At 39.7% G+C, this 24,354-nt stretch overlaps 1 protein-coding gene across 1 annotated transcript in view; it reads right to left on the bottom strand.

Annotated features, from left to right (window-relative positions):
• BCAS3 (BCAS3 microtubule associated cell migration factor) overlaps positions 1–24,354 on the bottom strand; it is a 302,849-nt gene that overhangs the window by 262,544 nt on the left and 15,951 nt on the right. Inside the window, exons 7-9 of the mRNA XM_083875300.1 lie at positions 17,014–17,086; positions 3,033–3,140; positions 397–473 (exon numbers count right to left, since the gene is read on the bottom strand). Of these exons, the coding sequence (XP_083731426.1) occupies positions 397–473; positions 3,033–3,140; positions 17,014–17,086 (258 nt within the window). The remainder of the gene's footprint in view (positions 1–396; positions 474–3,032; positions 3,141–17,013; positions 17,087–24,354) is intronic.

The following is a 24,354-nucleotide window of genomic DNA, read 5'->3' as shown; positions in this document are numbered from 1 at the left end:
GCAGACTCTTTTTAATAATAAAATCCTGACTTTTCCAAAGTAAATGATGAAAAAAAACCCAAATGTGCCTAAGGTACAACCAAAAATGAATTAAAAAATGGTTGATGTGGGTTTAATTGCTGATGATGATAATCTGGAACTCCCACCTGAGGCTTTTACACATATTTGTGCAAAATGAACAAAAGAATTGTTCAGCTACTGTTGGATGACACTTTACATTTACTTACAGCAAGAAGAAATATAGAAAATAGTTAAATATTCAGAGTAACATTTAGGTTTGGGGTGGTTTTTTTTTCTGAAGCAAATTTTCCAAATAATTCCTGGAGGATTTAGAGGTAAAGAAATAAATAAAAAAATATATAATCTGTCCACATCTGAGGGCAAAATTGTACGTACTGGTAACGAAGAATTTTTTGGTGAAGGTGCAGCTGTCAAAGGCGGCGATTTTCTCCTGCAGGACCACAACCAGGATCCTGAAAAAAAACACACAGAAATGGAAGATCCACTTCAACCATCAAATGCATCGCTTTAAAGGTTCAATATCTAAATGTAATTATTTCAAAAGCATCAGTGGAAAGTGTGCAGTGATGAAGTGCCAGGTTACCAACCCCTGGCAGTTATTGAGGGTTCTCTCTCTCCTCCCAACCACATCAACTCCCCTGCAGGAAGTGCAGGGCTCTGATCCACAGCTCTGCACTTTGGGGATGCAGCTCTTGCAGTCAAAGCTCCATTAAAAAACAAGAATGGAGCTGCAAAGGCCCTGAATTACTCTCACTGAATCAAACAACGATCAAAAAAATGAGCTAAATGTGAAATAATCCCATTGCCCACCTCGGTGTAAATTTATTTAAACGTTTTATTTACTATTTACTGATTTATTTAAACATTCTATTCACTAAAAGCAGGGGGGAGTGGAATACTATGAATATCAGCACATAAACAGAGCTGAGAGAAGCAGAATTTGGGTCAATTAGCAAATTAAAAATGTATGTTTATGTGTTTTGCTTGTACATTACACACTTTTATTGTAAAGGCCAAAAACCACAGGGTAAATATGCAGGAAACTCAGTGCTGCCTCAAAAAAAAGAGCCCAGAGAGGCAAATGTGGAAGCAGAGAAGTTTCAGAACCAGGGAACAATTTCTCCCACACTGATAATTTCCCAAAGTCAACTTTTTAAAAGCTTGACATGAAAGAAGCACCTGGGAAACCAACACATAAAACCTCCATTTAGCAATATGACATAATTAATGATCTGTTATTCCCTCATTAGGCAGACTGTGAGAAAATCTTTTTTTTTAATTAGCTGTCAATATAGAGCATTATTAAATATAGTTTTAATAGTTTTAATTGTAAAGATACAACGTGGAAAAAAATTAATCACATCTCTCAGTGACTGAAACACACACCTAATGCTTCATGTGAACATTATGATTTTGTGTTACAGCCTGGAAGAGTCGCCTTTAAAAAGGGGATGAATCACCTCAGTCTCAACTCATATCCTTGGGGAAAGGGTGATGATTATCTCCCAGCAGTGTGAAATCAGCCTTTTAACCCCTTTTTTTCCCTATTTTTATCTGTTTTGCCACAAGGACATTTCTTCTTATCCCATGAGAGCTCAATGCCTGTGAAGGACTAGACTAAAATCAAAATATACCCCATCCCTACTCATTTCTTGATGTTTTCAGATACATAAAGAACATAAATTAGTTTTGGACATGTTAATAGTTTTAATTAAACAACATCTTCCAATTGCTGAAACTGCAGGAGAGAAAACCAGAAGAAAATATATCAATTCTAACTTTTTCTACAAAGGAAAGCAATGAATAATGGGAAAGCTTTGACTGCAGGGGGAATTGTAATGTGTATTTATTGAAAACCTGGATATTGGATATTTGATGGGAATATTTCCCACTCCTGGAGATTTTTGTTTTCTCCTCCTTGAAGACACTCTGTCTGCAGAAATGAACCCCCCATTTGGATGATTGCAGAGGATTTATTGATCTCTTTATTTTTAGCAGCAGTTTACACTTAGTTGCACAAGTTTGATGGACATTCATCTCTTTCCTATCTGCAACAAAACCAGGCACAAAACCCTCAAATCGTTCTGAATTTTCCATTGATTTGTGTTATCATTTACTGAAGGCCCATCCATGCTGGCATGGCAAGATGGATTTCCAAAGAAATGCAGGAATTTCTTCATCCAGGGCTCTACCTTTACCCCAGGAATGGGATTGCACCACTCCCCCAGGGCACCTGAGGCCACAGTGACTCACTGCACTAATGGGAGGGTGAAGGGAGCAAGAACAACCTCAGCAGGGCTTGGACCAGAGTCACCACTCCAAACTCTCCCAGGGATCCTGGGATTTCTCCTCTGCCTTAAAAAGAGGCGGCAAACAACAAAGCAAACCACAAGACTGCAGAGTTGTGTGTCTGGGAGAGATGGGGAGTTCACATTAACTCAGCAAAATCTGATTCCACGGACACAACAGATGCTGTTCTGTTGGAACTCTGTGATCCTCAGCTCCAGAGCCATTTGCTCTCTATCCCAAACCCAGAGATGCTGCTTTGTTTGACTCACTGGAACATCATTCCCTGCAAACCACAGCCTGCACACCAGGAATGTTTTTGGATGTGCAGGGAGGCAAAATCTGACAGACCAACACAAAGGAGAGAGACATAAACTCCTTATTGCTTTGTGCTGTTTAAACTCTCTGTGATCCCATTTCCCCAGCTGTAGGTGGATCATGGAGGATTTTCAGCGATTCCTGCTCACCCTTTAGCACAACTGAAAGAAGCTTAAATGATTTTTTTTTTTTTTTTTTTGGTTTGAGCTTCTTAAACCAAAGCCATGGGGGAAGCACACTGATGTATTCCAACTGAAATATTCCTTGAGGAATGGAGAACTAGAACTGTGCTTACAGGAGAGTAGAAAAAAAAAAAAAAAATAAAAAAAATCAGGGAGGTCATACAGCAGAAATTGTATTTATTACCAGAATCTGGGACACAAGGAATGCAGAGTGAGCAGCCTTACCTTTTATTGCAATGCAGGTCATAAATAGGAGTTTTGAACTGGATGGACTTGACCATCTCTCCTGTTCTCAGGGAATACAGATCCACACAGCAGTAGGGTGGGCTGGTGCTGAAAGGAATTAAAAAACAAGGTTTTAATGGAAATCAGGATATATTAAAAATTGGGATTTAATTCTTTCAGCCTTGTTATGTTGCTTAGAATGCTAAAGGGAAAGACACAGAACCACAGAATTATTAAGGTTGGAAAAGAACCTCCAAGAACATCCTGGACCCAGAATTCCAGCAAATCCCAGCAGAATCCTGGAGAACAAAAGGGTCAATACAAACCTCCTCCACTAAGGAAAAAAAACCAAATTATGATCTCCACAATGGCCATTAACTTGTGTTTCTTTTACCACCAGTAAGACTTTGGAAGTTTGAAATCCTAGTAGAAAACTACTCCTCGTAGTAACTCTCTCCTCCAGGGAGGATTTTCCTCAGAGCAGCAGCTGAGCTTTGGGCTGATGGAGACACCTCACCCAGAATTCACATCCCATCCCCGACTCACTTTTTGTTTGAACCCCGCCACGGATCTTTTCCAAACTGCTTTGTGTTGTCACTTTTATCATTTCCATATAAATAAAAGCTTCGAGGCCATTTTCTTAATAAAAAGGCTGAGTGGGGGAAAAGTGCTGAGTGCTCGATAGGGCTGAGGAAGGCAGTGCTGGAAAACCCTTTTAGAGGCTGAGGAGAGGCTTTGATGTGGCAGCTCCGTTCCACAACACCTTTCTCCCCCTTCCAAGAAAGCATTAAAACCTTGGCTATTTCTGGGTCAAGGAATATGAAGGGAGCACAAATTGCCAGCTGTACAAACATATCTTGAGCATTGGTAAAAGAGGGTGTTTCCCCACCCCTGCTCGTATCTGTTTTATTTTACAGAGTTTCACACAATTCCTGCCCCAGGATTGGCTTTGTCTCTTGGAGCTGCTCAAGCTGCTCGAGAATTTTCTGGAAAGCTGGAGGATAAATGCCAACAGTTTACCTTCGAGATAATGAAATATCATTCTACAGTAATGTATAATAAACAATTATACAATAATGTATAATATACAGTAATGTATAATATACGGTAATGTATAATACACAGTAATGTATAATATACAGTAATGTATAATACACAGTAATGTATAATACATGGTAATGTATAATACACAGTAAATGCACAGCAAGACAATTCTCAGAAAAATAATAGAAAAAAATAATTTTTGATATTTTGCCCACTGAAATCTTTCCCAAAATACCCATTTTTCTAGGCTAATAACTAGAGGGTGCAATTTATTACTTCAAGCACTTCAAAGGCCCTTCAAAAACACCTTTAAACCAGTGAAATTCGAGGCAGTTCCTTCACATTAAAGTTCACTGCTGCTCAAAAACTCAGAAAGCCACTGCAAGATCTATGTACAAACTTTTTAAAAATTAAGTGGTTTATTACCTTTAGCAAATTACAATATTGATAGAAGGGGAATTTCTAAACAGAAAGCTCCAAAGTAGATACAGCTAAAATTATACCAACACATTTACTAGTGATTACTATTTCCACATCAGCCTGTTTGGAATATTTTTTCCAATTTGTGGGTAGTAATTCTGCCATTCAAATGCACCATTATTATTATTATTATGGGTTAATTATGATGATTTCTTGGCTGATCATGGTAAGACCATTCTACCAATGCTTTTGTCAACCACACTTGGTAAAATCTTGAGTTCAAGTATCAATAACCAAGTATTGATTATTGGATACTGATCAAGGATATTAATTGGATACTAATTGAATACTAATAATATATCAATATAATACTATATATTGGATACTAATAATTGGATATTAATCAAGGAAAATCATGGAATCACAGAATTCCAGACTGGTTGGAAAGGACCTCAAAGCTCATCCAATTTACAAGGACACCTTCTTCTATTCCAAGGTTGCTCCAAGCCTTGTCCTCTGTCCTGGAATATTTTATATGGAAAATATAAAATATTTTTATATTTTCCAGGTCAGAAATTTTGTCACAAATAAAATTCTTGTGAATTAATTCCATGTAATACCAACAAATATTCATTCTGTATCCTGATTTTTCAAACAGCTGCAGAGAGATCAACCACCTTTAAAGGTCATGGACAGAAATCCACCAACAACTTTAAAATGTGGCAATAATAAATGTACAAATACAGTCAGGTTTTTTGTGTCTTCCTCTGTTTGAGGGCTGCAGTGCAGGGATGGAGGGGAAACAGCAGATGCCTCGTCCAGCTGGCACTTGGTGACATCTGTGCTCGTGCCCCACGACAGCATCACCTCCTCCCAGATCTCCTGGCTCCCACCATGGCAAAAAAAAAAAAAAAAAAAAAGCAAAATGTTTGCACAGAGACAAACACACCACTCAAAACAACTCGTGTTTTAATGAAAAAAAAAATTTAAAAAGGAGAAGAGTGATGGAATCAACATGAGGCAATTTTTTCTGTGCCTTGAAGGCTTGGCTTTGTTGTCAAGGGTTGATTTTCCTGTCCACCCAAAGAGAGGTGGACATCAGTGACAGGTTGGTCTCACAGGTCTAAAAATGAAAAAAAAAGAGCTTGGAGGTGTAAAATTGAAATAAAACTTTTGTGGGAAATCTGCCCTGTATGAAATGTTCTTTATGTGGGGGATTTTCCAGTCAATTATGGCCTTTTCCAGTCAATTATGGCCTTTAATAAAATCATCTTTGGCCAATATCACTGCATTTTATATCACTTTCACAAAGATTTTTTTAAATCCCTAATGCACAGACTTGTTTTTATTAATTACTTTTGGTGCCTTTAAGAGGAGACAAAAATATTAAAATTTACACTGAAATCCTATTCAAAGTAACTAATAGTTCAACATAATCTCTTACTAGGCCCAGCTTTAACAACCTGTAGGATTAAGAAAAAAAAAACAGATTTTGCTGTAAATATTAAATTGCTAAGAGCCTGAAATTGAATATAAATTCCAAACTTGTAGAAACAACAGGTGAGAGAAAAGTGACAGCAATTCCAATGACCTGGAACTGTTCAAGGTGTTCCCAAAGGAGACCAAACTACTCCACAAAATTTATTTTTTTTTTTAATTATTACTCTATAAAGCATCAAATCTACCAATAAGTTGCTGGGAAAGAAAGCTATTTCCATGTGGGAATGAGGAGGATGCTGACAGTGACCCAAGTTTTTAATCAGCAGGTGGTTATAATTCTGTTCTACCTTTCTGGTGCTTCACAGAAGGGGAAGAGAAACAAAACAAAACCAGAGCACAGAGTTAATTAACTGAATATTGGAAAAAAATTCCTGCCTGGACCTTTACACTGGAAAGCTGCAGCTTGAGATTTGATTGTGATCTTTGTAGCAATATTATGAACATGGTGAGGCCACAAAGGCAATTCTGTTCTCCTCCAGGGCCCTGAAGAAGGTTTGCCCAGATTAACAGATTTCAATTCTGGAAGGATCATCTTCTCTTTCCAGGCCATGCACAAAATGTCCCAGAAGCTCAAAGAAATGATTTTTTTACCAAGCAACCTAATCTTGTCTTAAAAGACTTTGCTCAACAATGAGTCCTCTATTTTTATGGTGAGTGGTTCCAACGTTTTGATCCTTTTATTTTTATGAAATGACTTCTTAGTGCCTGATGGAATTGGTGCATATTCTGCTTTTTGGCTTCTGTGTCTCTCTGTCAAGGACACAAAAAAGGCTCATTGCCTTCAGCTGTCTTTTGTCAGTAATCAACCAGAGCAATTCAGGCACCAAAAAAGTGAAAAAAAATCTAAGGTTTGTTTGTTTTCTAGCACTAAACTCCTCTTCAGCAGATCAATTCTCCCCTTCCTTCTGAGGAATGCACACCAGAATGAAAACTTTGAAAAAATAATAAATTCAATTCTTTCTTTCTAAACCTCACTGCTTTCATTAGGACTTTCATCATCCAAAGGCTCTCTGCATCCCATCTTTTCACAATAAAAGCTTGAAAACTCCACTCTGTAAGTCATTTTCTAATTCATGCTACTTAACAGATTCATTCAAAATCAGGAAAAGCGGCCCAAAATTTCCCAGAAAGTGACACTTCCCCCCAAATGTGTGTGCAGCACTGAATTACAAAGCAGCAGAGACATTTTAAGTGCACCACAAATTGTAAAAAAAAGCATGGAAACACTTATTTCTAAATAAGAAAAACCTGCACCAACCTTAGACACATGTTACTAAATCTAATCCTTTAAATACAAGGCAGGGAGTTACTTGATACAGCCCTAAAATAGTTGTGTTGAACACCAGGAGATACAAATTTCATTTTATTGCATCTTCCTCAAATGTTCTGATCAAATCTATCAGCCCAGGAAAAAATGTTGTACTTCACCATCTTCACTGAAAAGATTTTTATCACTTGCCTGTGACACAAGAAGAGCCCAACTGTGCAGAAATCATTTTGTAACAGGTAAAATGAGTCAGGTTTCAAGCTCAGGAATGTACTTTTTTTGGGGATTATTTCTGTTAATTCATCACTAAAGGCATTTCTTCAAAGGGCAGGGAATGACCCAGGAATGACTGGCTGAAGGATTCACTGAGGGATTGTTTGAAGGATTGGTTTCTGTCTCCTGAATAACTCTGGCCATGGTCTGTGAGAGAACCTGAGGTTCCACTGAGCTCTCCACAGTGACTTTTCCAGTTCTGAGTACCTTCAACAACCACAAATCCATTGCTGTTCCATGAAACCAACAACTCCTTCATCTCCCATCTGTAATTGAGGTGTCAGACACCAGCTAGAGAGGGAAAAATTAACACTGGGTTTGTGCAAATATTGATTGTTGCAACAGATACTACAGGAGAAAAGTAAATGGGGAAATGGAGAAAAGTAAAAATATCAGGACACTTAAAAATCCTTAAAATATCAGAATAGCAACCTCTAAACTCCTCTTTTGGCAGGGAATGACCTTCCTGGGGATGACCCAGGAAGGACTGGCTGAAGGATTCACTGAGGGATTGTTTGAAGGACTGATTTCTGTCTCCTGAATAACTCTGGCCATGGTTTGTGAGAGAACCTGAGGCTCCACAGTGACTTTTCCAGTTCTGAGTACTCTCAACAACCACAAATCCACTGGTGTTCCATGAAACCAACAACTCCTTCATCTCCCATCTGTAATTGAAGTATCAAACATCAGCTAGAGGGGGAAAAATTAATACTGGTTTTGTGCAAATCTTGATTATTGTAACAGATACTAGAGAAGAAAAGTAAATGGGGAAATGGAGAAAAGTCAAAATATCAGGACACTTAAAAATCCTTAAAAATATCAGAATATCAACCTCTAAACTCCTTGTTTTGGCAGCTCTTCCCACACTCAGCAGCACAAAACACATTTTGGCTCCCTGCTATCCCTCACTTTGGTCCATCAGAAGATTCTTTCTAGATTTGAGGGGGTTTTATTTGGTTTATTTTCCCATTCCAGGACACAGAGAGCCAACGAGAGCCACCCAAGATCTCAGAGCCACCTCGGTGTCCCCGGCATGTGGCACCTCTCCTTCCTGGAGTGTAAAACACAGCACAAGCTGCCTCCTTCAGCTGTGGCCTTTGCAGGGAGACCCGAGTGTGACACACTTTCCACTTGGCTGAGACGTGCCACATGTTCCAAGGCAGAGCTGTCCCATCATATTTCCAGTTAGTTAATACAGGGAGATTAGCGGCGTCTCCGGAGATTTGTTTATCTACTTGACCGTGGTTGTCACTGAGGGGAAAGTACAGCTGCAGCTCCACTTGAAGAGCAGGATTTTTATTTTTTTTTTCTGGTATATTCTGGATTAAATTTTGCTTGTGTGTAGCTAAATTGGCCTTTTAGACACGATTTATGAACCTTGCACTGGCTGGCTTTGATCGTTCTGAGAACAGGCACGAAACTGGAGATATTTCTGTAAATCTTCACCAACACAAGCAAAGATTAAGTTCTGACAGAATACATCTGCATTTATCATACCTCTATGAATGACTCACATTTCTGTGATCAGCTGATTAAGCCACAATCTGATGTGTTTCCCACAAAAAAAAAAAAAAAATACAAAACTAGAGTTCTCTTGCAAACGAAGCAGAACTCACCACTGAAATAAATGCACATTATTTGTGTTTCAGTAAAACCGTGTTTTTTCCTATATGTCAATGATTTATATTGGGTTTTTCTCTATATTTTTCTCCATATTTTTCTCCATATTTTTCTCCACTTTTCTCTATTTTTCTCAATTTCCCCAACGCCGAACACCCAAGAACCAGCCCTAAAACCGTGCGCGCATTACCCGCTCCCGCTAAAACCACTGACTAAGGACCAAATATTTCATCCTGTCGGTTCTTGCAACCCATTCCTTTAGACTTCAGCTTGTTTTTTTTTTCCCTTTTCTATGCTCTCCCCATATGATTCACGAGCCTCACGGGCCCCTTGGCACCCTCTCCCCATCAGCACCGACAAAGGGCACGTTAAGCCGGCGGCTCCGCGCCGCCGTCCCCGAGCTCTCACAACCACTTTGGGTCTTCACCACTTAAGCACAAAAACCTTGCACCGACCTGCCTGAGCTCAAATTCTCTTTGCCCTCGGTGTCATTAACGGCGTAAGGAACCAGTGAGGGTTGTGAAATACTTCATCACTTGGGTATTAGAGCAGCCTCTGCCCCCGGTTGCGTGATGGGATCATTAGAAGATGTCTGTCAGCTCCACAAGCCTCTGTTAAATCTTAATTGTTTTTTATGCCAGTTTACTGGCTCAAATTAGGAGGGTTTTTTTGAGGAGTTTGAAAACAATCCCGTCTCCAAAAAGTAATTAGAGGGTTTTAGAGTGAGTATGACTGAAGGCTGAGCAGGAATGAGCTTAGAGTTTATGGTTGAAGCTCTTGAAAAGTGCTCTGAACAGCAAAGTTGCTCTGAGGTTCTGGTCACATCAGGTAGGCCAGAACTTTCCCAAGTGCCCATTAATTATATGTTCTTAAATATTTTTTACTCTGTTTTATGGCTTGAATCACAGACCACGTTCTACAGACGTGCAGAGTTCTCACCGTGGCTGAACTCACCAAAAGCTGGGTTAAAATGATGAAGTAATACCTGAAAATAGTTATTCGTGGAGCCCTATGAGCAGCAAAAAGAATATTCTGCTTTTCGTTGCAGTTGAAACCCTCCATGAATTGCTTAACGTCAAAAATAAACTTCAGTTTATTTTATATCCTTTCTCCCAATGAAGACAATGATGAAGCCACCTCCTCTACTGGAAAACTCTTCATTGAATTTGGAGGAATTTCCTAATTGAATTTCCTAATTTGTAGGAATTACCTACATCAGGTAGGCCAGAACTTTCCGAAGTGCCCATTAATTATGTGTTCTTAGATATTTTTTGCTCTGTTTTATGACTTGAATCACAGACCACGTTCTACAGACGTGCAGAGTTCTCACCGTGGCTGAACTCACCAAAAGCTGGGTTGAAATGATGAAATAATACCTGAAAATAATTACTTGTGGTGCCCCATGAGCAGCAAAAAGAATATTCTGCTTTTCCTTGCAGTTGAAACCCTCCATGAATTGCTTAACATCAAAAATAAACTTCAGTTTATTTTATATCCTTTCTCCCAATGAAGACAATGATGCAGCCACCTCCTCTAGTGGAGAATCTTCATTGAATTTGGAGGAATTTCCTAATTAAAGGCGGTTGATATTCCCAGGAGGAATTACAGTTCTAAGGAAAGGCACACAGGAACACAGAGAGTCACCTAACACAGCTGAGGCTGAAATGGGAGCTGCACTTGCTCAAATTGTGCAGGCAAAATTGATTGTTTTATTATTGCCTCACTGTAAAATATTATCATTAAAATGTTTTATAAATAATCTGAATCATCATTAATTTTAAAAATGAGTCTGTGAGCAACCATCCAAAAATGTGTGAGGGGTCTTCTCAGGTGATATTCTATTATTATATATTCATTCTGTTAAAAAAAAAACCCCAGAACTTAAGAAAAATAATAATTATATCAGATTTTTAAAACTGTATTTCAATTGTCTTTTCCTCTGCTTTGGAGATTTAAAAGGAGCACACCCATATATGAATGGTTGAGCTCAGCAAACTCTCATGATATTTTCTGTGTATATTAAACATTAGGGAAGGGAAGGGAAGGGAAGGGAAGGGAAGGGAAGGGAAGGGAAGGGAAGGGAAGGGAAGGGAAGGGAAGGGAAGGGAAGGGAAGGGAAGGGAAGGGAAGGGAAGGGAAGGGAAGGGAAGGGAAGGGAAGGGAAGGGAAGGGAAGGGAAGGGAAGGGAAGGGAAGGGAAGGGAAGGGAAGGGAAGGGAAGGGAAGGGAAGGGAAGGGAAGGGAAGGGAAGGGAAGGGAAGGGAAGGGAAGGGAAGGGAAGGGAAGGGAAGGAAAGGGAAGGGAAGGAAAGGGAAGGAAAGGAAAGGAAAGGAAAGGAAAGGAAAGGAAAGGAAAGGAAAGGAAAGGAAAGGAAAGGAAAGGAAAGGAAAGGAAAGGAAAGGAAAGGAAAGGAAAGGAAAGGAAAGGAAAGGAAAGGAAAGGAAAGGAAAGGAAAGGAAAGGACCCACATGGCATTTAGTAACAGATGCAAAGTTCAAACACTGTCAATTTGTAGGGAATTACTCGAGTGGCAGCAGTTGTGTAACTACACAGAAACAAGGGCTGGAAGTTGAAGCAGTTTACAATCAGCTGCTCCAACTACCAGCAAGAAGTGACAGCACTTGTTTAGGAAAAAACAGATTAAAGAGCATCCTCTGTGAACCCACTGGGATCTGATGGCTTTCAGCGTCCTCAGGAAAAGAGAACAACTTCAATAACCCTGAAATTTCTCCTTTCCAACATCCTTTAAACCCTTCCTACAGTACAGAACGCAGGAATAACCCTAAAACACATAAAGAAAAGAAAATATAATCCCCAACTGCTCTCCAGCTCTGTCACGTTGATTTATAACAGTTATTTCTGAGACAGACAAAAACACCCAGATGCAAACAATTACTCTATTTTTGTAGGCAACAAGTGAGGTGGGTGGTAACTGAGAAATTTTGAAAAAAAAAAAAAAAAAAAAATCTTGTCACAATATCCCGTTTTTTTGTTGTTTTTTTTTTTTTTTCTAAAGGAACCCTCAGCACACAACAAACGCTCGCCACATCAGAGACTTTCCAGGGCCTGAAGGGCCACTTTGATTCCAGACCGCTGCAGGCATTAGTGGGGACGTAATTAGGGTAAAAAGTTCAACCACAGCTCCATGTCTAGAGTGCTGCCAGAAATAAATTTCCTCTCCTTCGCTGGTTTCTACTGTACCCTCCCTGAGAAACATATTGAAAACACATTTATCTCCGTAGAGTTTGTTCCTCTTCTAATTAACTTTATAGCGTTTACAGTATTTAATAATTTAAAGTGGGATTTAAAGTGGCCCTGGATGTTGCAGCCCCTCTGTCTGTAAATGGTGCTGTGCATTTATTTTTTTTCCCTGTGGTGCTTCTTTTGACAAGTTACTGGGGGCAGGTTTTGTGCTGCAGCTGGTTTTATCTGTATTTCCTTCCCTCCATCCTTTTCCATCCTTTCCATCCCCTCCCTGTATCACTCACAGAGCAGTAAAACAAAACTGAGCCTCAAAATCTGCTCTCCCAAAGCTCCGCTCCATCCCAAGGATGCCTTGGAAAAGGTTTATCTTTTCACAGCTTCAATAAATCAAAGCTTTAGAAGGTCAAAACTACTCCTGGTTCTCACCAGCTGGTCAAGGTTTGACCCCAAATACTCGTTTTCTCCCAGTTTTGATCCAAGATTAACAGTTTATTATAGTTCAAAGGTTATTTTTTACTCTGGGTTCACTGAGACAAACATTTGGAGTATCAGAGGAACTCCAGAGCTTTCCTGCCCTTGGTATTTACACATGGAAAAAAACCACCTTATTCCATTAAAGCTCCATCTCCTGGCAGTGGGATCTGTGACAAAACTCACAGAATTACCAGCAAATATCAACAGTACAAAAAGTACATTTTTATAATCACAGAATCAACAAGAAAAAATCCTGAGATCTAAAGAACTCTATTTAAGATGGACACTTTATCATTAGCATGTAACAACCCCATCCAGCATCACTAAAAGCAAATTAAACAACTTTATTCCTGCCTCTCCACACAACCTGCTAAGGCTAAACTGAATTTTCCCACAAGGAATCAGAAAGGAAAATGTTTTTCATCTGCTAGAAGGGAAGGAAGTCTTTGCAAGGCAGATGACACCACACAAAACTTTGCAGTTTTGTTCCAGCAGCACAAGAATCTTTGGGACACAAATCCTCAAAAGTAACAGAAATGAGAGGGTTTTGCTCAACTTCAGAGGTCTTTCTAGTTTTTAGGAAAAACAAATTGAATTAAATTTGCTCTCTAGGCTTGAGAGTCTTCACAAAATCTGAGTTTTGCACAGTCTTCAATAAAAGCCCACAAATATTTCACCAACTTCACAAAATCTATTTCACAGCGCCCAATACAACTGAAAATCACAACCATCTGGCCCAGACCATTTTTCTGTGTGATTTCAGTGATTTCAAACTGCATTTTCTATCTGGAGTGACCAGATCCATGGCAGGGCTGAGCCAGGTGAGTCCTCACCATCACCACAGCCTTTGCAAGGGTTTTTTAGGAAAAATATCCAAGGGAAAGCTCCCCTGAGCAGTGAGAAGAATGGGAATAAGAATTTCACAAAATCTATTTCACAGTGCCCAATACAACTGAAAATCACAACCATCTGGCCCAGATCATTTTTCTGTGTGATTTCAGTGATTTCAAACTGCATTTTCTATCTGGAGTGACCAGACCCTCACCATCACCACAGTCTTTGCAAGGGGTTTTTAGGAAAAATATCCCATGGAAAGCTCCCCTGAGCAGTGTGAGAAATGAGAATAATAATTTCATTCACTCATTTCCTCCTCTGGGGTGATTTTTGCAGGAGCTTTGCTGTCTGTGGCTGATAAATCATTTCCCAGCTCATCTGAAGCATTAAAAGCCATGGACACTTGGGATGGACATTGGATTTTAGCACAGCAGGCTCACACAGCTCTGAAATATTAATTGAGAGGAATATTAATGATTTAATTGTGCTGTTACTCATGTGAAGCTGCTTCCTAAACCTGAGCACTCCCATGAACACGTTCCTGAGCTGAAGCTGGGTGAATTTTAGCAGGATTTTATCTCCAGTAGCCATGAGAATAAAGCACAGGCTTCCTGAAAATCTGCTGCCAATTGATTTGCCTTGTAAACAGATCAGCAGGGAAAAAAAAAAAAATGCTGGCTAGCCAAAGTTACACATTTTGTGTGCTCCAACTACTCCTCCTTCTTTAATTTACCCTAATTTCCTCTCTCCTCCCATGATTAATAAAGATTACCTCTTGTTTCTCAGGCCCTTAAATGACCTCCATCCAATTCTCCAAGTCATCCAAAAATTTTTCCACCATTTGATACCATTAAATTAATTCACCTTTCTAAAAATATAAGCTGGAAAGCCAACACAGGTTGCAGAAGGAGCAGTCTGAGTTCCTGCAATCTCCCTAAAGATTTCAAACTTGTTTAATTAGTTAGAGCTGCATAATTAGTTAATTATCATACGTGCCTATGTGAGATTCTGACATAAACTGCTCATATTTTTAGCAAAATAATTTGGCTGTTTGGACAGAGCAAAGAAAGCAAAATATAATTTTTTTTTTTTTTTTTTTTTTTTTTTTTTTTTTTTTTGGTAAGGATGGCTTAGAGATCCAGCACCTGGAGAAAGATGGAGAAATATTATTTATTAGAGCATGTAGTGACAGGACAGGGGCTCTGACTTCTCTGCCCCTTCTCCTTCATGTGCTTTTATTTCCCTCCTGGAAAATTATTTTCGTTATTTTCACCTTTCTTGTTACCTATATTATCTATTAAAGGGTAAATTTGCAATCTCTCCATTTATTCTCAACTGGTTTTTTAATAACCCTAAATAAAACAAAATTATCCTGGTTGGTTTTCCTTTAAACTACTCCATTAGTTAAATTGAAGTATTTATTTAACATTTACATTTGAACAGGACAAAAGTAATTTGTATTTTGGACCTCTCTGGTGTATCTGAAAGTGTTTTTACAGCTCCAGTCTGTCCCAAACCTTTGCTTCAATAACCCAGGTGGGGAAAACAGGGTTTTCTTAATGTTTCACCACCCAAGAAATGCATTAACATGCACCAAACCCACCAATTAATTTTATGTGTGGATGAAATTTGTTTGTCTGATCACCAGGAACAACCAGGCATGTCTTTACAAACCTCCACAACCCCAAAGTTTAGGCAGATATTCCTTTCTTTTCTGGTTTTTCCCCTTTTAATTTGCAAATCTTGTAATCTAAGAGTGAAGTTGACTGAACCAAACTCTAAAGCAGCAGAGAAATATCAGCCAAAAAACACAGATCTGTTTCCCATTTCTGAGTCAGGATTGCATCTTTTTGGGGGAATATAAGAAGAATTGTTTTGAAAAGATTATAAAGTGAATCATGGCCTGGTTTGGGTTGGAAAAGGACCCTTAAAATCATCCAATCCAACCCCCCTGTGAAACATTTCACTCATTTTACTGGCTGGAAAAATGTGATTTTTAAAATACAAAAATGGGTGTCCCAGAAAATGAGATGTGAGGCAAAAGTTCCATCTTGTTGATGAGTATAAAATCACCACACCACAAGAAGAGAAAACAGAATCTATTATCAGGAAACTCAGCTGGGAATGAATTAATTAATAATGGTAACAACAAAAAAATTATTTGGAAATTACAAGATTATGGTGTTGAAAATTCATAAGGGTTTTTTTTTTTTTTTGAGGAAAGCAGAAACTGCCCATAATCTTTGAATTATTCTCCATTAACTAAGGAATACAATAACACAATATAAAAATAATTATCTTCAGGGTTTGTTCATTTCTCAGGTATCTCAGCTTCTAAAATGAGAATGTAAAGGAAGATTTTTACTAAACCAACATATCCTTTCCATATATAAACACACTGTTTGCATAAAGACAGAGCAGTATTTGCACCTCTAATTTATAAATAAACTTACAAGGCAGGGAAAAAAAGGAAAAAAATCACCATAAAATAGTTTTTGCAAGTTGTAAATACATTAAGAAAAAAAAATTCATTTCTCTGCCTTATATGGATTTTAATTTAATCATTTAAGGCAGGTACCATTATTATTGCAATTTAACACAGTAATAACAGAGAAAAGTAAAGATTTGACAGTTCTTCCTTCACACACACAGTGATTAAATTCTTAATTGAAAAAGGTGTGGCCCAGAATTAGCCTTACAACTGTAAGAAGATTTACTTCAACTGCTCAGCCATTAAATGCCTGTGTAGAGGATTACTCCTGAAAAGCAAATATTTTCTTCTGGTAGAGATATAAATCCTCTGCATTGTCTGAATCAAACATAAAATATCTTCAGGGCCTCCTTTATAAGAGCATTGATACAACAATTCCAACAAAACAGGACTGTAAACTGATTTTTCTAACTCAAGAAAGGAGTTTTGCTAATAAACAATGTGTGGTTGCAACAATGAAATGTTTGGTTTTTACAATTCATTTGCTGCTTGAAAAAATGACTTTTTTTTAAGACACAGGAGATTGCTTTGAACACTTCACAGTAATAATTCTGACCCTGGATTTATATCAGAAAATGTTAATCATAAAGTTGTGATTCCACTGAGAACAAAATAAACTTAAAATACCTCTTCATTTATTTTACATCATGAGTCTCTTTTTTATTCCTTTCCAAAAGCTTAAGTCATAGGAAAATATATGTTGACACACCAAAAACAATAGTTTAAAACCACATCCCAGTGTTATCCCATGAAGAAAAAAGGAAAAAAAAAAAAGCTTTACAGATGTCATCTACTGGCTTTTTCAGATGGCAAGACAATTTATATATTCTTTTTATACACAAAGAACATTCTTACCCAGAAGATCCAATGCTTTTGCACACGCCAAGCAGAGGCCTCTTCTCAGCAAAATTATCACATTTCTGAGCACCTGATAAGAGGGGAAAGAAAACAAAAGAAAAGAAAAAGCAAATTACTGTTTGTACAGTTTGTACGGTTTCCAAGTGCAGCTTGGGGCCCAGTATATTGAATATTACACAGAACTCACAGGTTGTGCAAGGTGAGAGGGACAGAAATTGGAATTCCAGGCAGAGCTGTGAGCGCTGGACTGATCTGACAGAGATGAAAATGAGGAAAAACACAAGCACCAAAACGTGGCCAAGCTTTGGGAGTGATTTTTCTGTTCATCCCACTTGGGATGCTGTGAATATAATAAGTGGTTCCTCCTCAATTTTTCCTTGTTTTTTATGAAGTTCCCTGCACTCAGACCCTGCCTGGGCTCACACTTTTGACTTCCAGTTTGTAAAAATGAAACCCAGTGAGTGCCAACCTCAGAGCAGCCCCTGCCCTGTGCCTGAGAAAATGGGCTGAAATTCAAAATTCAAATCAGCAGGAGATTTAAACCTTTAATAAAACAAACTCCAAGTGGAAACACAACTCCTCCATCACTTCCCATCCACTTTTAGGGGTGGTGGCAGCAGCACAGCCCAGCAGAGTTGGTTTGTGCCAGGCTGGGCCAGTTGTCCCTGCCCTGGGAGCTTCTCCCACACCAGGGGGAGCTGGAAATTTTTCCCTGGCACTGGAAATCAGCCCTGGCACCACTGAAAACCAATTTTCCTGCCACTGGAAATCAGTCCTGGCACTGGGACCAGCCCAGTTGTCTCCCCAGGCTCAGTCACAGCTTCACCCCAACAGAGGGAGATGTTAAAGATGCTACAGTTCTTAAAATGAGCTTTTAAGAGTTTGGAGAAGTTTGTTTTACTGCTCCTTAAACAAACAAAACTAAAATTTCTTTTAAAAAAAATCTCATTTCTGCTTGTGAACAATGTTTAACTGAATTCCAGGGTACATTTCTACCCAACTTAAAGTAACAACCACCTCTACTAACTTTACTCCCATTTTTTTTCAACCTTTGCTTTTTTAATTATCTATCTATAAGTCTGCACTTCTGTGGTGAATAAAGGAATTTTTTTTTCTCCATTATACACCAAACCCTTTGATCTCTAAAGAATACCAGTGATATAATATGCTCAAAAATTAAATCTTAAATACTCCTGTACAAAACGAAATCATTTATTCAGAAAGGCACAACAATTAACAATATCCATTTTGACACAGCAGTCTGTTAATTATTAATAACTCAGGTACACGCATTTAATTTGTAACAAACACTGTTGAGTCCTCTCATCTGTACAAAGCAAAATCTTCCCTCCTACACTTTTGGGTATTTATAAAATCAAATGGGTCACATCAATAACTCCACCATTAACAATAGCTTTACAAGGGACCTAAACCAGCCAGCTGGATTTTTCCTTTTATTCCTATTATTTGGTGAGTCAAACCTGTACTGTATGTACTGACCTGTAAATTGATAAATGAAACATAAAAGTCTTCTTAAAGAGCCTGACAAGCAATTTGTTTCCTTCAATGCAGGGAACAGATGAATTTTATTTGAGGGTGAAATGCTGACACTGATTTAAGTGCAGCCAGGATTTCACCTGAAGTATTTAATTCAACTTTTTTTTTTTCCTTCTTTTTTTTTTTTTTTTTTTTTTCACTAGGATATATTAAAGACACAAATTTAAATGTGTCTTTATAATCTGGTTTAATGACAAGGAAGGAGAAAGAAGGAGGAAAAACGTGGAGGGGAGTGCAGGGAATAAAGTGCCCCAAAACCAAAAGCAAAGCCAGATTTAATACCCACAGCACAGATTTCTGCAATAGGTGCTTAAACTTCTGATTTCTGTCTGTAATGACTCCAGTCCCCTCAATTTTTCAAAAAATCCATTTTCTACTCCAATACTTTCAGAATGTAAATATTAATAGCGCAGGAAAGGATCATTACTGAGAAGCCTCTGAGGGCATTAAATCAGGTTAATAGCTGTCCCATCCAGGAGATTGCACAGAGTGACATGTGTTGGCTTTTGCCACGCTCTCTAATGGAGGCAGGAGCTTCTCTCCCAGGTCTGGGCTGGGTTTTAATCTCCCAAGTTCTGCTGGATTAATTTTCATTTGTAAAATTGTGTTTATTTGCATGTGCGAGGCGCTGACGTGGCACACACCTGCTGCACACACAGTGTTTAACAAAATTGAAATGAAAAACAGCTCTCTAAATCCCTTCCAAATACAAAAAGTATTGAAATCCTGTTGCAAAGTCTCTTTCTTAAACTCCTTTCATTCTAAATCCTTTTAACTCTGTCATATAACACTACAGCTTTTATAAAATGCTGGAAATCCTGACAAATCACACAATTAAAGTAATGAAAACTGCTTTTCCTGCCAACAAGGCACCACCTTATCTACAGCTCCATTTAGCTAAATGATAGATTTGGTTTTTTTTTAAAACCAAATCAGTTAGTGTGCTTAAAATTGAAAATAAAAAAAAAAATAGGGGGAAAAAAATATCTCTGTGGCTAAATGAAATTTCATACAAATCAACATTTAGAAGTTTTATGAAGTCAAAAGGTTGCTCACATGGGAGCTCAAAGCAGCTTAGGGCCCTGTCCTGCTGATGAAACTGTGAATAGAGGCCTCAGGGGCTGCCAAGGCCTCCCAATAATGCCAATAAACACAGTAACAACACCACCAAAAGCAGCACATCTTCATGCAGAATAAAATTAAATCCACTGGATATCCCAGGAATTCAAAGGCTGCTCAAAACTCTGGGAATCACCCTGGTCTCCTGCTGGATGAATTTCACACTCTGACCTATTTAGCAGAGCTCAGAGTCACCATGGAGTGGATTTTCTTGGTTATTCCACTGATCAGTCCCATTTAATAATAATGCAGTGCTGGTCCTGCTCCACTAAACCCTTCTCATTTCCATCTTTTCCTTGGAAATCTTGTGGCATTGGTGGTGCTGCCCCACAGCAGTGCAGCAGCAAACCTGGGAATGCCCCGGGCTGGAATTCCCTCTCAGCCCAGCTGGGTGAAAGTTTCTGCTCTAAAGCACCAGAAAATAATGAAATTATTATTTCAGTTCATTTATGACATGATGGTGGAACACAGGTGTGAATGAATTGGGATTTTACAGCGTTGCACCCCAAAATTCTCCCCTGCAGCATCTCTAAAAGCCTCACCTGGAGAATTTGGAGAATTCCAGTCTGTCATTTCTGAAATCCACAGACATCACCATTCATTATCCCAAAAAAAAAAAAAAATCCCACAGAACACCAAAACTCAAACAGACACCTGCACAACCACCCCAAACCCTGCTTGTCCATGGTGCAGGGCCAGCCCCTCCACCACACAGAACCTGGGGTTATTTTGGGAATTTAAAAACCACTGAACCACCCAAGAGGCTGAACATACACAAACCTCACATCTGCCTTCCTTTAGAAGGCAACCTAAATATTAAGTGTACCTGCACATAGACCTGAGTCAGCTTTTGAGGTTCAAATCTTAATTTTACCAACAGCAAAGATGGGAGCAGTGGAGAACAGGGATAAATCTGCTGCGATATTTCAACTCTCAACGGGTTTTAGTGCCTCTAAATTCTTTTTATTTCCTTTTTTTATTTGCTTTTTTCCCCCCTTGTAAGTCAATTTGAGTCAAATTCACTGAGAGATGGAGGGCTATTATACCATCTCTCTGCAAGCAGTATAATCTAGAAAATGGCAATAAATTAATTCAGCTCGCTGGAGGAATTTATTTTCATAATGCTGAGACAGGGAAATAGGTTTTACAGACAACCACTGATCTAAACTTCACCACAGCAGCCTGTCACCCCTCCGAGCAGGAATTGCCACACACAGAGCTGCTCCTCTGGCTTTCTGACTTTCCTCACTGATTTTTAAACCACTCAGCTCTACCTTGACAAATGGGACAGCACAAGGCAGAGCAGGTATTTGGCCAGGGGCTTGTAAAATGACCTGGGAGAAGTAACAAAAAATGGGAGATTGTAGTACTGACTCCCTTCAGAAAGCATCAATATTCTGATTTTGTAGGTGAAAGAACAACAAAGATAACTGAAATAAATGTATCATTGCCTCAGCATTGACAGAAAATCAGCCCCCAGCACAACTGGACAAAAGGGAACAAAACACCCTAAAACCCTAAAACACTCAAAACCCAGCCCAGCACCCAGAGATGGGAGTGGAGAAGAGCCAAGGATGGCTCAGAGTTATTACAGCTCAAAATTCCTGTCCCTAAAACTGCCAGAGCCCAGGCTGAGATGTTCTCATAGTCTGAACATGAGCTCTGCAAGCCCAAAATGTGGTCACAGTGCAAACCCTCCAAAAAGGCCATGTATATTGTAAATATATATATATATATATATATTACATGTATATTGTAAACTGCACAGAATAATTAAAGCCCTGCCTAATGAAGGCAGTGATAGGTATGACCTGACCACAGAGAAGAATTGATATCTGGGGGAGTTCAGCATTATTGACAGAAATCCCTCCAGTTTTCATGACCATCAACTCCAGGCTGCAGAGCAGGACATCAAAATGATGCTGCAGAGCTGAGCCACGGCAGGTTTGGAAGCTTGGGGCAGAGCAGAGCAGTCCCAGCTCAGGTTTGGTGGCTCAGGGCAGGGCAGAGCTGTCCCAGCTCAGGTTTGGTGGCTCAGAGCAGGGCAGAGCTGTCCCAGCTCAGGTTTGGAGGCTCAGGGCAGGGCAGAGCTGTCCCAGCTCAGGTTTGGAGGCTCAGGGCAGGGCAGAGCTGTCCCAGCTCAGGTTTGGTGGCTCAGGGCAGGGCAGAGCTGTCCCAGCTCAGGTTTGGTGGCTCAGGGCAGGGCAGAGCTGTCCCAGCTCAGGTTTGGTGGCTCAGGGCAGGGCAGAGCTGTCCCAGCTCAGGTTTGGTGGCCCAGACCAGACCAGAACTGTCCCAGCTCAGGTTTGGTGGCTCAGGACAGGACAGAGATGTCCCAGCTCAGGTTTGGTGGCTCAGAGCAGAGCAGAGCTGTCCCAGCTCAGGTTTGGTGGCTCAGAGCAGAGCAGAGCTGTCCCAGCTCAGGTTTGGTGGCTCAGAGCAGGGCAGAGATGTCCCAGCTCAGGTTTGGTGGCTCAGGACAGGACAGAGCTGTCCCAGCTCAGGTTTGGTGGCTCAGGGCAGGGCAGAGCAGTCCCAGCTCAGGTTTGGTGGCTCAGGACAAAGCAGAGATGTCCCAGCTCAGGTTTGGTGGCCCAGACCAGACCAGAGCTGTCCCAGCTCAGGTTTGGAGGCTCAGAGCAGAGCAGAGATGTCCCAGCTCAGGTTTGGTGGCCCAGACCAGACCAGAGATGTCCCAGCTCAGGTTTGGTGGCTCAGGACAAAGCAGAGCTGTCCCAGCTCAGGTTTGGTGGCTCAGGACAGGACAGAGCTGTCCCAGCTCAGGTTTGGTGGCTCAGGACAGGACAGAGCTGTCCCAGCTCAGGTTTGGTGGCCCAGACCAGACCAGAGATGTCCCAGCTCAGGTTTGGTGGCTCAGAGATGGGCAGAGCTGTCCCAGCTCAGGTTTGGTGGCTCAGAGATGGGCAGAGATGTCCCAGCTCAGGTTTGGTGGCCCAGACCAGACCAGAACTGTCCCAGCTCAGGTTTGGTGGCTCAGAGATGGGCAGAGCTGTCCCAGCTCAGGTTTGGTGGCTCAGAGCAGAGCAGAGCTGTCCCAGCTCAGGTTTGGTGGCCCAAACCAGAGCAGAGCTGCCAGTCCCAGCAGTTCCAGGAGCTGGCCCAGCTCCTGAGCCACCAAACCTGCCCAGGCTCCTGCTGGCAGCAGCACCCAGGACCTGCTGGAGGAGATCCCCTGCATGAAATCACCCCTGTGAAACAAGGCTTCATTATGCCACCAGGCACACCACGAGGCAGAGGATCCAACATCAAAGAGCTGCAGTTTTTTTTAACGAAATAGTTGACAAACTATTAAGTTCTGCTGCTGTAAAATCACCGAGTTAAAGCCATGAGCTTTCCTTTCACACCTGGGAATGAGCTGCTTTATCACCAGCTCAGATCTGCTTCTAGGAACGTGCCAAATCCATCCACCAGGAGACTATTTTCAATAATTCCCTTTTTACAGCTTTACAGTAAAACAGTGTTTGAGGCTGCTGATGGTAATCAGCTTCTCTTTTACAAATTCCTTTTATTTTGCTCAGAATCATTAAAGCTCATGAGTTAAGTTATCTAAGGCCTCTTATTACAGCTTTACTTTTATCTGATTCCAGATACTGGTCAATGATACGTTCATGTACTTTTAATCAAAGATTTATTTAAAGCAAGCCATGTAAAAAGAGACCAGAACATGTTTTTAAAAGGTTTGGTTTAATTTAATATGAGCTAATTTGAATAGTTTTCTAATGTAACAACTATCATTGTCAAATGCTAAATATATGGAATTTAGGGGCAGAAAGACCAAAACTGCTTGAAGGAGTTCATGAGTGTGATTGAAAAATCAAAAACCTGTTTTAATACCAGAAAAAAAAAACAGAACTCCTAAGTTCTTCAATTAATTTACTTCATTTTCATTTCCACTTCTCTTTCTCTTTTTTTTTTTTTTTTCCTTTGAGAGAGGAAGGGGCACAGACAATCATTATTCAATGACACACATAATAGTAAAAGAGCAGCTCGTTGGGAATTATGCAGGTTTCCAGTAAATGGAATAAAGGAACAACAGCCTTGGGAAGGATTTTACTGTAAGTTGGTTTAACCTGTAATAGTTACACAGCCACACATACTTTGTATATTCCTCTGCTCAGGAAATCACCAAAACAATATAGAATATGTCCATTAAACATATTTTCCTCATTTATTTTCTTTGAAACACGCAGAATCAGTACAATTTACTATGAATAATTTAAACAATAAGACTTTAGGCTGCATTAATTAATTCATAAAATATTACTAGAAATTCTAACCCAGCATAATCCCCAAAACACCTTGGTAATATCAGAAAAACATTCTTTTCCTCCCCAAAATAAAACAACCAATTTAATTCAGACCCAAACAGTTCTTTCAGAAGTCAACAATTAGATTGGGTTTGGATGGAACAGGGAAATTTTTTTAGAGGAATTTGCTTGTTTATGCACAGCTGCTCAGATTTTGTAACAAGTTTTTCTCTTCAACTTGTGGAAGAATCCTGTTAAATTCAGCAGCTTGGTTTAGAATTTGATAAAATTGTATTTGAGCAGTGGCAGAGAGGAGCTGAACTCAAGGGATGATAAAATTTAAACCAATGAAAGGGTCTGTCACTAGAGAAAGAACTATACTCACCTGTCAGGT

This window comes from Zosterops lateralis (assembly GCF_965231275.1).
Source record: "Zosterops lateralis genome assembly, chromosome: 19".
Taxonomy (NCBI): Eukaryota; Metazoa; Chordata; class Aves; order Passeriformes; family Zosteropidae; genus Zosterops; species Zosterops lateralis.
The sequence above is the reverse complement of the archived record's forward strand: the minus strand, read 5'-3'. Positions and strand labels throughout refer to the sequence as shown.